Source organism: Lacerta agilis, chromosome 3 (genome assembly GCF_009819535.1).
Source record: "Lacerta agilis isolate rLacAgi1 chromosome 3, rLacAgi1.pri, whole genome shotgun sequence".
In the NCBI taxonomy this organism is placed as follows: domain Eukaryota; kingdom Metazoa; phylum Chordata; class Lepidosauria; order Squamata; family Lacertidae; genus Lacerta; species Lacerta agilis.
Genome location: NC_046314.1, coordinates 39,878,669 through 39,891,608, shown reverse-complemented (window position 1 = coordinate 39,891,608; position 12,940 = coordinate 39,878,669). Strand labels below are relative to the sequence as shown.

The window sequence follows — 12,940 nt, the reverse complement described above, 5'->3', positions numbered from 1 at the left end:
GTACATTCAATTTCTTCATTCTTCTTGGCGAACAGAATCTTCGCAGTCCAACACAAATATATCAACTTTACACGAAAAGCAGTGCTTCACAATTTAGCGGAGTTTCCATCCTCCAGTGTAATCCTTCATTTCACTAATGAGTTACTTCACTTTTAGTTCAAACAGTCTTGCATTACCAGTTTAAGGCTTTCTTTAAAAAAAAAGGAACAAACACTCATGTCAAGTCTTTAGATTGTCTTTTTCTATTCTTCATGATGCAAAACATCACACGCTAATAAGATTTTCTTTTGACCCTTTTGCTTCTGCTGGCTGGATTTTTGTGGTGTCTTGTCGAGGCAGTCCATACAGGTATATTGAGATGCATACAAGGAGGGCACCGAGAGAGAAGGTGATGGCTAAAGGGAAAAACATAAAGCACATGGTTTAAAGCACACTGATCCAAACAAACTCTAGAATACTTTTTTTATATGAAACTCATTATCAGATTGCTGTGTACTTCATATTTAAGTTCACTTTTATGCTTCACCCCACCTGGCAATAATAGTAGATGCTGCCAGCTTTGAAATGTTAACCTTCGCTGATATGTTTGTGGGCCGACATCATCAGATTATAATAATATATGATAATACAATTAGCTGACAACAGTTATTCAAGCCCATGCCAAAAAAACAAACCTAAGATTGTGGACTATGGCCAAAAGCAACATACTTATCTGTAAGCCGAAGAGGAGGACCGAGGCAACGGTAGAGAGAACGATGGCGGCGGCTGCAGAAAAACCTTTCATAATGTTGTCGGTGTACTTAACAACAACTGAAGTGTAGAGACCTCCAACGCTGGAAAGGACTAGACAGCAAAAGGTGATATCCCTGTTAATGAAGTGTCTGGCATCTTTTTCTTATTTGCCATATGGGTTCAAAGAAACAAATAAGAAAATACCTTTTTGAAGGATGGATGATACATGGGACATGTATCACAACCTCAGGATTAAATTTGTTTTCCAGCATGGCATACCCTTGTCCCATGGTACACCAAACCTGGTATTAGTCTATACCTATTAGCTTGCACCAGCAATGCTGTTTACATCCCTACAAGACTGACCTAAATGTCATAGGGCGATACCTAAGTAACTAAATCAATGAATTTAAATGGGTCTGCTCTGAGTATGGCTATCCTTGGACATCACCCAGCAAGATTCAACACAGCACATCCAGAGCCCATATTTGCTGGTGCTAGTCTCAAGTACAGGCCGCAAGAGAACTTTTAATTCCTGTCTGTTCAATTTGGGAACATAAACAGCCGATTCAGCAACATACAACGGCAGGAAGCAATGAAGGATGGGCGAGATCAAAGTCAGGCAACTGAAGGACAATGGGCTATACTAAGATCCAAACAAGCCTTTTTTCCCATACACACTGACACTTGTACATGGCACAGCCAATCAAACCAGGAAGTGTCCAATTAATCATAGTTCCCCATGTCCAAACTGGGAAACGGTGCTTCAGAACCTTAACCATGGTTTGGAGTTGGTTTAGGATCCTGGCTTGTTCCAAAGCTTGTAATTCAAGTTTTGGAATTCAGACAAAATAGAAAGATGGTTAGCAATGTCCTGGTTTGATTTCTGGACAGGTGAGGGGTCTGCATATCAAGGAAAAAGGCTTGTTTACATCTTGGCTTATTCTCTGAATGGAACCAGTGTGACTAACCTGCCCTACCTGACATGACCTGCATTTCTTATGCTACCCAAGGTCCCTTTGGAAAGCCAGCACACCAGTTAGTCTTAACCTTGAATACTTATTTCTCTGTAACCCAGGAAATAAGGCCTGTCTCTTCCCATATCCCTAATCCCTTTCATGCAGTCTAGCTGATAGTCACCCCATGATTCTTAAGGAATCATGCCAATATTCAGGAGAGAACTGGTCAGACTCCCCTGGAAAGTGCATGCTTCTGAATTATTTCCTGCAGGACAGTAGACCACTATGAATTTAATTTGCTGTGCTCAATGATGTCTCTGTCCCATAATTTCCCCAAGCTGATCTCATACACCCCTGGCTCCAGGTTGAAGAAAAAAGTAGAACTGAAGATAAAAGACAATCAGATACTTACAGATGACAAACCAGACGTAACGGGTATATCCATAAAAGAAGCCCTTTTCCATTACATTAACGCCATCAGACATATAGACACCAACCAAGGTCACTACAATCCCAGAGAGGTACAGCTGAATGTTCCTGACCCATAAAGATGTATCTGAACTCTTTAGCACTTTCTCAAAATATACCCCTGAAAGGGAAGGGAAGGGAGAGATGAAACAATGTACGGCTCCCGCCATACATTAAATTTTGATTTAGGGAATTTACCGCAGAGATAAGAAACCCAGGGTCAACTTGCACCACTTTCCCACCATACAAGTTTGTGGGAGAGGTGATGCTGCGGTGGGGAACAGTTACAGCAGCCTTCCCCAACCTGATGCCCTCCAACAGGTGTTGTCACCTGAGTCCCATTAGCCCTAACAGAGCTGATGCTCAGAAATTATAGGAGTTGTCTTACAAAAGAGACCTAGGTTGGGCAGACCTGAGCTACGACATAGGTCACATTTACAATGTACACTTAAAGCACTCTTACACCACTCTTTGACAGTTTTGGTTCCCCCAAAGGCTCCTGGGCACTGGGTTTGTTTAGGGTGCTGGGAATTGTAGCTGTGCAACAAACATCTTACAGTTCTCAGGATTCTTTGGGGGAAGCAATTGCCGCTAAAGTGGTACAAAAAGGTAAAGGTAAAGGACCCCTGGCAGTTAAGTCCAGTCGCAAATGACTGGGGTTGCGGCGCTCATCTTGCTTTACTGGCCAAGGGAGCCGGCGTTTGTCTGCAGACAGTTTTTCTGGGTCATGTGGCCAGCATGACTAAGCCGCTTCTGGCGAAACCAGAGCAGCACACGGAAACACAGTTCACCTTCCCACCAGGGCGGTACATATTTATCTACTTGCACTTTGATGTGCTTTTGAACTGCTAGGTTGGCAGGAGCTGGGACCGAACAATGGGAGCTCACCCCGTCGTGGGGATTTGAAACGCTGAACTTCCAATTGGCAAGCCCAAGACTCTGTGGTTTACACCATAGTGCCACCCGTGTCCCAAAAGTGGTATAAGAGTGCTTTAAATGTATGGTGTGGATGTGACCCAAGACACTTCCCAGAGCTTCTCCCATGTTACTTGAGAAGGATCGAAAGAAGCTGTGCTATGGTGTTTTCTAAGCTGGCAAGGTGAAGTAAGAGGGGGCCTTCGCTGTCAGACAAGCCACAGTCACAGATAAATTCCTGCTACTTGAAGATAACTTTAACTACAAGGTTTTACCTGCAAATCCTGAACATAAAACAGCAATGGCTATCGCACCGAAGCCTATCAATGGGCTCTGCTCCATCTAAAGAACAAATAAAAACAGAGGAAGTTTATTTATAGCTGCAGTCACTTCCAGAAGCCAAGCCAGATCGTTCATTTACTGAAACAACAAAAGATGACTTAGGCCATCTGGCAACATCTATGCAAGCAGCACTACAGAATTTGACTCCCAGTGTGTTCAATTGTCTCTGGGGAAGAGAGGGTGAGAGCCAATGTAACACAGGCAGTCATCCACTCAAGAGAGCTTCTCTCCTGCTAATTCAACCAGCCGCTGCAGGATACTACGGCTTAGCTAATTCTTGAAATGCAATGAGGGCATTCATTCATTCACTTACATTTATATACCGGTACTACCCTTTCTCCCAGAGGTAAGGTGGCAAACAAGTGCTAAAACAGTGAAAAAACAAAATCTGAAGAACATCTTAAAAATGGTTCCAATACAGATGCGGACTGGGAAAGGTCTCAACTTCTTGAAGGCTTGTTGAAGGCCTTCAGTAGGCACCCAAAAGGCAACAGAGACAGTGCCTGTCTCATATTCAAAGGGAGGGGCTTCCAAAAGGCAGATCCAAACACACAGAAGGCCCAATTCCTACAGTGTGGAAAGGACATCCTGATTAAGATGGAAGCTGCAGTAGAGCAACATCTGGAGGGCTGCAATTACTCCACCCCTGCAGCATACTCTTCCACAATGCCCTTAGGGTAAGATTATACAACTTAATGCACAAGCAACTTATTTCAGAAAGCAGGTATGGAAAAAGGCTCCCAGTGATCAACTTTACCTGGACTTTTGTGGCCTGAGCTGGCTTCCACTGAACAAGCGTGACTCCACCACACAACATAAAGACTGAGAACCACTGCAGTTTGCTGAGAGAGCGGTTCAGCATCAAGACTGTACATAAAGCGGTACATGGGATCTTTAACTGATAGGTCACCTAGGAAGCCGGAAAAAAGGAATGTTTCATTTAGCTATGGGCAAGGTATCAGGAAAAGGGCAGAATGACAATCTGTTTAATATCTAACCTGCTTTATTTAATAACAACAATATAACACAACCGTTATAACAACAATGTAATACAACGAAACATCAGGAAGAACTTTCTGACAGTAAAAGCTGTTTGACAGTGGAAAGGACTCCCTTGGGAGGTTGTGGACTCTCCTTCCTTTGAGGTTTCTAAGCAGAGATTGGAATCTTTAGTTGAGATTCCTGCATTGTGGAGGGTGGTGGACTAGATGACCCTTGGGGTCCCTTCCAACACTACAATTCTATGATTCTATGATACTAATGCATCGCCCATGTTCTAAGCATATTGGTTTGCATCCAACATCATTACTTTGTTCATGTAAGGAATGTTATGCTCATGGCAGGATCTTCCTTGGTGAACAATCCCCTTTCCACTCAGGAAAGAGTTACATGCACAGGATGACTTTTCCCTTCCGTGACTTGCAGCTGAAAGTGTGAACCATTTTCCATTGAAAAGATACTGCGTCTGAATTCCTATCGGACAATGCAGAAGTTCTGTTTGGGGTGTTCCGTTTGTGACAGCTGTTTCACACGCACAACCTGTCGCTTGACGTTGAAGCCACCAGTTGATGGGCACACTTGCATGAGCTCATCCATAATAGCTCAGGGATGGGGAACATTTGCCAGCCTGAGGGCCACATTCCCCTCTGGACAATGCTTCAGGGGCCACATGCCAGTGGTGGGCATAGAAACTAAAGTTTATTTATTTCTGTTGCCTGTGTATGACCGCAATAAAGATTGATTGATGGAATGTTAATTTCACCTTTGTACTGTAGGTGTGTTTCCAGGCACATTAAAATCTCTCTCTCCCAGACAAGCACAAAGTGCTCAGAGTTCCAGGGCTCATTCTAAGCAGGCAAGAACAGTCACAGTGGCTACAAAGCAGGACCAATGAGGGGTGTGGCCTGGTAAGGTTAGGGAGTCTGCATCTAGCTTCCAAACATCAACCATTACCTGGTAAACGGCTGCATCCAAATTGCTAAGTGCCAGGAAGGCCATGTTGTTCTGGATGGCGTAGACGAGAGATGGGACACTTAATTTGAGTAGCTCTTTAGGGCTGCCCAAGACATTTTCTTTTAAAGATGTCAATAGTCTACCCGGGCTTCCAGTCTCTCTGGAAAACGTTTAAAAAAGAAGAAGCTCTGAGCACAAATATGACTGTAGCTGCTTGACAATAGTACAGCAGAACAAGAACAATCCAGAAATAGCCCAACAGAGAGGCCTAGCTTCACAACCTCTCAGCTGCCAGGATGAGCTTGTCAACAACACCCGCTTCCTATCCTGTATCAATCTTGAGGCCCTCCAAAAAAGAGAAAAGCAGAAGCCAACTAGAGGAAGGAGAGTCCTGCTGAGTCTCCTGGAAAGCTTAAGATTCACATTCTTCCTCCATCCGCAAGGCAAACAAAGGCTGTAACCGCCTTGAGGGTGACAGAATGCAAACCAGACATTCCAGTTGGCAGTGCTGGAATGAAGACAACATTTGGTTGAGTTGGTTGGTTTTAAAACTTCCTCTAAATGTTGAAGTCAGGCAAATTTTAAAAGTAGTTAGTTAATTAAATTTACGTATCACCCTTTACATACCATTTCAAGGCACCATAAAAACAGCAGAAGCTGTGCAGCTGTCCTCTGACGGGGCTCATCAGGTAGGGTTGCCATATTTCAAAAAGTGAGGTTTTTGGCAAAGTTTCTGAGCTTTTTATAAAAATGAAAATTTTAATTATTATTATAAATGCCAAAATCTATAGTTCCGACACAGGCTGCCTTACGTCTGGATTTTCCCAGACATTTAAGCGATTTTCGCCTGGACACTGTTTATGAGGCCCAAATACTGGCTATGTCTGGGAAATTCTGGACATATGGCAACTCTACATTAGGTGAATCTCAGGATTTTTATCTTATACGTACACCACTTTGATGGCCTCATTTTAGCCACCTGAGATGTCAGCAGTCCTGTTCCTGCTGCAAAAAGGAACAGCTTTGCACATGCATTTTATCCGCCTCTGTGATTTCGTAGTGTATGCAAAAAAAGGGGGGGGAGGCAGAGGAACAGTCTTTACTTCTGTGCATGTGAAATTACCCCTGTATGAGAACCAGATCTGGGAGAACAAAAGTAACAGCCTGTACATGGGGAAAAGTGCAAAATAAACAATCTCACAAAATCCAGTACAGTATGACACATCACCAAATACTGTGAAACAGCAAGAAAGCCGTTTCCCCTTAAATTACCTCCTGTGACTAAAATGAGGACAGCCTCTTTGTGTCAATGCTATCTCTACATTTTAAAAGTCCAAACCATTGCTTGTGACTTGCTTGTTTAAACTATACCTGCGAGGTAAGTTGGGCTTTCCTGGGACCCAATTTCAAGAATCCATGTCATTTCTGAATTTGATAGGATAGTAATTATGTATTTGGAGTCAGCACAACATGAAATGTCATTTTTTTTCATACGGCCCTTATAATTACAGGGTGACTAAAGTGATTATGCAGCTGAAACCAGGCCTCAGAAAAGATACTCATAACTGGCGACCTACTTTTTGCCCCTCGAGACTCAACTCTGGGATCTAGCAGTGTTAAGGAGAAGATTGCTTTACTCTGAACACAGAGAACGGAGGATTAAACACTCCCTCATATCAGCCCCCCACCGTTCTAACGTGTGCTTCTCAGCTGACTTTACAAAGGAAGCGAATGGGACACAACTGCAAGAGAAAGGGAATAAAGCATTTACTCATTGGATTACATCTGTTGGAAAGTAGAGGCGAGGGCGGCAAAGACAACTGCAGGAGAAGAGATTAAGTCTGACTGACTGCTGGCTTATTCAAAAAGGCAAAATGATTTTTATTCAAAAAGACAAATGCTGAATGCAGACATAAAGTTCAACCAAGGTTAGCACAAACCAGAGGTTATATCAGCCTGCAGAACTAAACTCTCTTCCAGGTTCTGTCCCAGATTCTGGGGTGGACTTCTACCCCACTGGCCAAACTTTGCCCCCCCCCCGAGATTCAATTTTGGCCTTAGAGGCAGTTTCCCCCAAAACCACACTCACCTGCTTGCCTCTTACCTGATATGACCTGTGTTGTCAGGTGTGGGGCGGATAGAGGCACAGCTGCCAATTCATATTTGGGAGCCTTAACATGGGCTCCAGATTGTGCATTGGCAAAAGAAAAATCAGATTTTGACTCTACCACCCATCACTTGCTGGATAAGGCTGTGCTTTACTGAGCTCCCTGCGGGGAATTTACCCGCACACCCAATGCCTGTAAAAAGCTGATGGGTGGTAAAGCCAAAGCCTTGGGCACTTTAAAGCACCAGCATTGTGACACCAGGTAATTGACAGGTGGGTGGCCCCACCCACCATGAAAGAACGAGACCAAGATTAGCAAACCCGCTTCAGGACAGAAGTTCTACATTGCAATTTGCAGTCTACACTTAACCATGATTTAAGTCAGCAGTGGGTAACCTGTGACCTTCCAGCTGTTGCTGGACTACAACTCCCATCAGCCTCTGCCAGAATGACCAATGGCCAGGGATTATGGGAGCTGGAGGGCCAAAGGTGAAGAGCATGTTTCCCTTGCTGCAGAGCATGTTACTGAATAATCTAGAGTTTCATAAACAACCTTTATAAACTCACAGATTTTGGGAAATATTGAGGTTCTGAGAGACAGAGAGGCTAGAGAAATTCCTAGCCAAGGCTGCACCACTGTACCATGTTACAACATACAGCAAGAATAGTGACTATTACTGAAAGTGCCCAAGCATCCCACCATGAGGCTCAAGGCCTGCTCTACTATTACACAAGATGAGGCAAGCAGCCCTGGGATCCCATTAAAAGACAAAAAAAAGAGTCAGTTATTCATATGTTACCAGCATGGGGGAGAAGCCATTTGAATAGTTTCTATGTAGGCTAAAATAAGTCATAGGTGCCCTCTGATTGAGAATCCTTCCAGAACATCATAGGCATATTTGAAGGAGGACAGGTCAACATTGTTCAGAGGATTGCTTATAATCCTTAAATACCGCCTTGGTGAGAATACAAGTTCTTCTTGAATGACTCTGAAGACCAACCCAGAAACCTGCCAGCCAAGCGTCCATACTTAATTTACACAGACTTCTGAACCTTAAAGCAATGAACTCAAGGCAGTGACACCTATTCATAAGAGAGATTAGGAAACTAAAATGTGCATGTTTTCACTTGTTTCAAAACCAATCTTTTCGAGAAGGACTCCTCTGATACCACCTGCTCACAGAAGCCTAAAAACAGTCCACATGAACCATCAAGGCAAAGGGACCCCTGACCATTAGGTCCAGTCACAAACGACTCTGGGGTTGTGGTGCTCATCTCGCTTTACTGGCCAAGGGAGCCGGCATACAGCTTCTGGGTCATGTGGCCAGCATGGCTAAACCACTTCTGGTGAACCAGAGCAGCGCATGGAAACACCGTTTACCTTCCCGCCGGAGCGGTACCTATTTATCTACTTGCACTTTGACGTGCTTTCGAACTGCTAGGTTGGCAGCAGCGGGGACTGAGCAACTCGAGCTCACCCCATCACAGGGATTCGAATCGCCAACCTTCTGATCGGCAAGCCCTAGGCTCTGTGGTTTAGACCACAGTGCCACCCGCATCCCCTACCACATGAACCATAGCAAGAAACAAAACAAGTAAAATAAAAGAAACAGAAAAAGAGCAAATACACCGCTCCAATTTACTCATCAACATTTATACTTACTTTGCTAAAATGCCCAAACTTAGGAATAGCTTGATAACTTCTGTAATACAGACAGCTGTAGTTGAAAAGTATAAAACTGTTTCTGTTGTTCTCGTGTATCGCAAAGCTACTGTATACGTTGCAGCCACCAAGGTCATCACCGTCAAGCAGTACAACTTAAAAAGCAAGCTGACATGTTCTGAAAAACAAAAGCATTGCTCTATTGGACATGAGAAGTGAGCCACCTTGACAGCTACAGTGAAGTTATGTTTGCTGTTTGGTCCTTAGAAAACAGGTTTTAAAACAGGAGCATTCTATATTCAAAAAGCTATGGCAGGCCTGCTGCAGAAACATTACTGTTAACCATTATAAGGATTTGCACCCTAAAACCTGCAGGTGACTTTGTTAGTGGTGCCACCACTAGGAGATGCCTTGTTGGCACTACTTATGATAGGGACTTCTTGGTGGTGGTTTCCTCATGTGTGGAACACCCTCCCTGGTGAGGCACATCTGTCTCCTTCACAATTAAGTTTCAGGAGAAACTTTAAAATGTTACTGTTTACCAAGGCATTTGATGGCCAAAAGATACTGTTCCTGGCAACTCTGAAATTATTACCAGTAGCTGTGAGAGTATGTTGCTGCTTTCAGATGTTTTTAATTGATTTGGGATATTTTAAACTTGTTTTGTTTTATTTTTAACTGTATTGGTTTATCATTAGTGTGTTTGCCCTGGGCTCCTTTGGGAGGGAGGAATATACATTTAATTAATTGTTTAATTGATAAACATTAACAGATTGATTGATTGATTAGCATGCCAGAAGGGATAATGTGGGGCCAGGGCTCAAAAGCCCTCCAAACTGGTGTGGGAGAGTGTCTTACCCTACTTTCGGCTGTCTAGATCAGAGGTTTCCAAACTTTTCATGTTGGTGACACACTTTTTAGATATGCATCATTTCGTGACACAGTAATTCAGTTTTATTAGCAAACTAGAGGTTAAATTAACCCCTTTCTAGCCATGAGAGGAGGGTGGGGACTCCCTGGGGAGTGTTCCCGTGACACACTGCAGCTGACACACTAACATGACACACAGTTTGGAAAGCTCTGGTCTAGATAAATGTAGGCTCTTTTCAAAATGGTACCTCATCTGGCACCTATAACTCTACTTGAAACCAAAGGCCAACAGAAATGCAGTAAATGAAATTATTTCCACATACTGGTTTTAGGATCAGCAAATAAGAAGCTACTAATCAAGAAACTTCAGATTCTTTATAAGATGTAGAATATAGTAGAACAGTCATCATCTAGTCTCTGGCCACCAAAAATAACATAAAACAAAATCGAAAGTTCTTTCTAGTAGCACCTTAGAGACCAACTGAGTTTGTTCCTGGTATGAGCTTTCGTGTGCATGCACACTTCTTCAGATACCTGAAGAAGTATCTGAAGAAGTGTGCATGCACACGAAAGCTCATACCAGGAACAAACTCAGTTGGTCTCTAAGGTGCTACTAGAAAGAACTTTCGATTTTGTTTTGACTATGGCAGACCAACACGGCTACCCACCTGTAACTAAAAATAACATAGTTACAGTTGAATCAGACTGTTGATTAAACAATTTATGTGTATAAACTTTTATTTCTTTATTAACTCAACAGTGAATGCATGAATCATTACACCATATTCTGATGTGGCTGGGAATTACTACCTAAATCCTGTTACTCATACTATCACCTTGACAGTGTAAACATCCCTGCAAGGTAAATACATGCACTGTTGCAATAATTTAAACTGAGTACATCCTGGCAGAGATATAACTCTATTTCCTTCAGCCTAATTCGGTGTATATCAAACTAAATGCAAACAGCAGAATTATCTGCAAAAGATGCAATTATCACTGTGTGGGGAAAGCATATTCCTCTCTCATCCTAGAAACCCAGGGCCATCCGAGGAAACTGAATGTTGGAAGCTTCGGGACAGACAAAAGAAAGTACTTCTTCACGTAGCACATATATAGTTAAACTTTAGAATATGGTCTCACAAGATGTAGTGATGGTCAATCTCACATTGGTTTTTAAAAAAAGAACAGGCAAATCCATGCAGGATAAACCCATCAATGGCTATTAGCTATTGTACCTCCACTGTAGAAGGCATATTCCTCTGAATATCAGTGGCTGGGAATTGTGAGAAGAGTGCTGTCGCCCTCAGGTCTTACCTGCAGGCTTCCCATAGGCAACTGGCTGGCCTCTATGAGAACAAGATGTTGGACTAGATGGGCCATTGGCCTGATCCAACAGAGATCATCTAACGTCCTTATGACAACACACACACAAAAAGTGCGGTGCGTAAATAAGTCTATTCGGCCCAATTGTTCAGAAACAGGAGAAAGCACATTTCTAACACCACCACAATAGGCAAGCCACTTCTTGCATTACATTCTCACTTATCCCTAGATGCATTTATTTTCTAATGTGAAAACGTCTGGCCTAGCATTTCAGACCGATTAATACATACACATGGATCTAGAGGAAGAGCTTGCCTTCTAGACCAGGGTCACTGCACAAGAACAGCCATTATAATACGTTGACAAGTGAGTGACATAAGAGCATCATCGTACATCGTTTGCATGAAAGGATGATGCGAGAAGCGGCTACTTAAAGGTTTCCAAGTCTTTGTTCACAGACAAAGTCGGCAATATTTCCATGCTCGAAGGGAGGTTCAAGGGGGACTATTCTTTCGCCTAAGCAACCTGAAGGAGAGGGAATGGGGAGCGGAAATTCGTTGTAATTAACATCTTGGGTTCACCCCCCCCCAATCCTGCCAGTGGCCCTGGCGAGACCCCGACCTGTCATGTCTTTAAAGAGGAGCAGGAAGGGGAGGAAGCATAAATTCCATCGAGGAACCTTATACTATTTCGCCTGCTTAACACAAGAGCAGAGAGAGACCCTGAGCGAGAGCCGCTTCCCAGCAGAGCAGCCAGGCTTTGTTGCCCCCGGAGTCCCCGGTGCCAGCCACCTCCGCGCCCGCGTTATCAGGCAGAAGGTCTCCAAACTCCCCCCCCCCCACTTCACATCCCACCCCTGCTTTCCAAGTAACAGGACGACGCCTGGCTATTTGCCTCAGCAGAACGGACTGTTCCATTTAGGGAAAACGGCGGCGGCGGCAGGGTACTTCTCACTCACCTTTCGGAGGCGCCATGGTATCCAAAAGGATTCCGTCTCGGCAAGCGCTCAAGCCCGCCCCGCCAAGCCTCCCAGCATACCAAAGAGAGAACCCGTCGGAGGCCAGAGCGGACTAGCCGCTCTATGGTTGGAGAGCAGGATGCATCGTTACTTCCGCCGGAAACCAAGGGAATGTCCGCAGGAGGGGGTATCGCGCGCGAGCGAGCGCAGCCTGCCCCGGTTTAAAACGTCACGAGTTCATAGTGGATACTTTCACGTAAATAGCACGTTACTCTGCGCTACAGTACAGTATCATATGTACGCGCTATTAATTTGTGATTTATATATAGCTATAGATCTCACACACAGAGAGCTTTTATATGTAATTGCTAATCTTGTTTTCTTTTTAATTTAACCCCCTCTTCCACTGACAGTCCCGCCTCCAGCTTGCCGTAGCAATATAGTCATGACGGGCTGTACTGCCTGGAGTTTTTTTTAAATGTTTAAAAACGCAGAATATTTTCAATGCAAAATGATACCCGAGTTAGGAAAAGTCGGGACTTTGGCTCTGCCTTTTGTTTCCAAGCAGGAAATACGGGCATTAAAATTCTAGATTTCTTCGCTACTCAAGGAACCGGAATTTCTGTATCTTTGGTACAATTGAAGTC

The 12,940-nt window shown here is 43.7% G+C and overlaps 1 protein-coding gene across 2 annotated transcripts; it reads right to left on the bottom strand.

Annotated features, from left to right (window-relative positions):
- Positions 1 to 196: 196 nt before the first annotated feature.
- Positions 197 to 12,400, bottom strand: SLC35A1 (solute carrier family 35 member A1). Of its 2 annotated transcripts, XM_033143381.1 has the most exons (8): positions 12,294 to 12,399; positions 9,140 to 9,317; positions 5,370 to 5,529; positions 4,174 to 4,326; positions 3,350 to 3,416; positions 2,104 to 2,280; positions 709 to 843; positions 197 to 395 (listed from the first exon to the last, which is right to left on the bottom strand). In XM_033143381.1, the coding sequence occupies exons 1-8, from the start codon at positions 12,307 to 12,309 to the stop codon at positions 265 to 267; spliced, it is 1,017 nt and encodes a 338-aa protein (XP_032999272.1). In that variant the 5' UTR covers positions 12,310 to 12,399; the 3' UTR covers positions 197 to 264. The 2 variants fall into 2 exon arrangements, with proteins under 2 accessions (XP_032999272.1, XP_032999273.1); XM_033143382.1 differs by lacking the exon at positions 709 to 843 and having other exon boundaries at positions 12,294 to 12,400.
- Between the last annotated feature and the right edge of the window lie 540 nt (positions 12,401 to 12,940).

Bases quoted from the DNA above. Each gene is read 5' to 3' on its own strand.
- SLC35A1 (XM_033143381.1), bottom strand. The intron at 3,417-4,173 runs GTAAAGTTGATC...TTTGTTCTTTAG, and splicing joins CTCAGGCCACAAAAGTCCAG to ATGGAGCAGAGCCCATTGAT. The intron at 2,281-3,349 runs GTAAAACCTTGT...CTTCCCTTTCAG, and splicing joins TTTATGTTCAGGATTTGCAG to GGGTATATTTTGAGAAAGTG.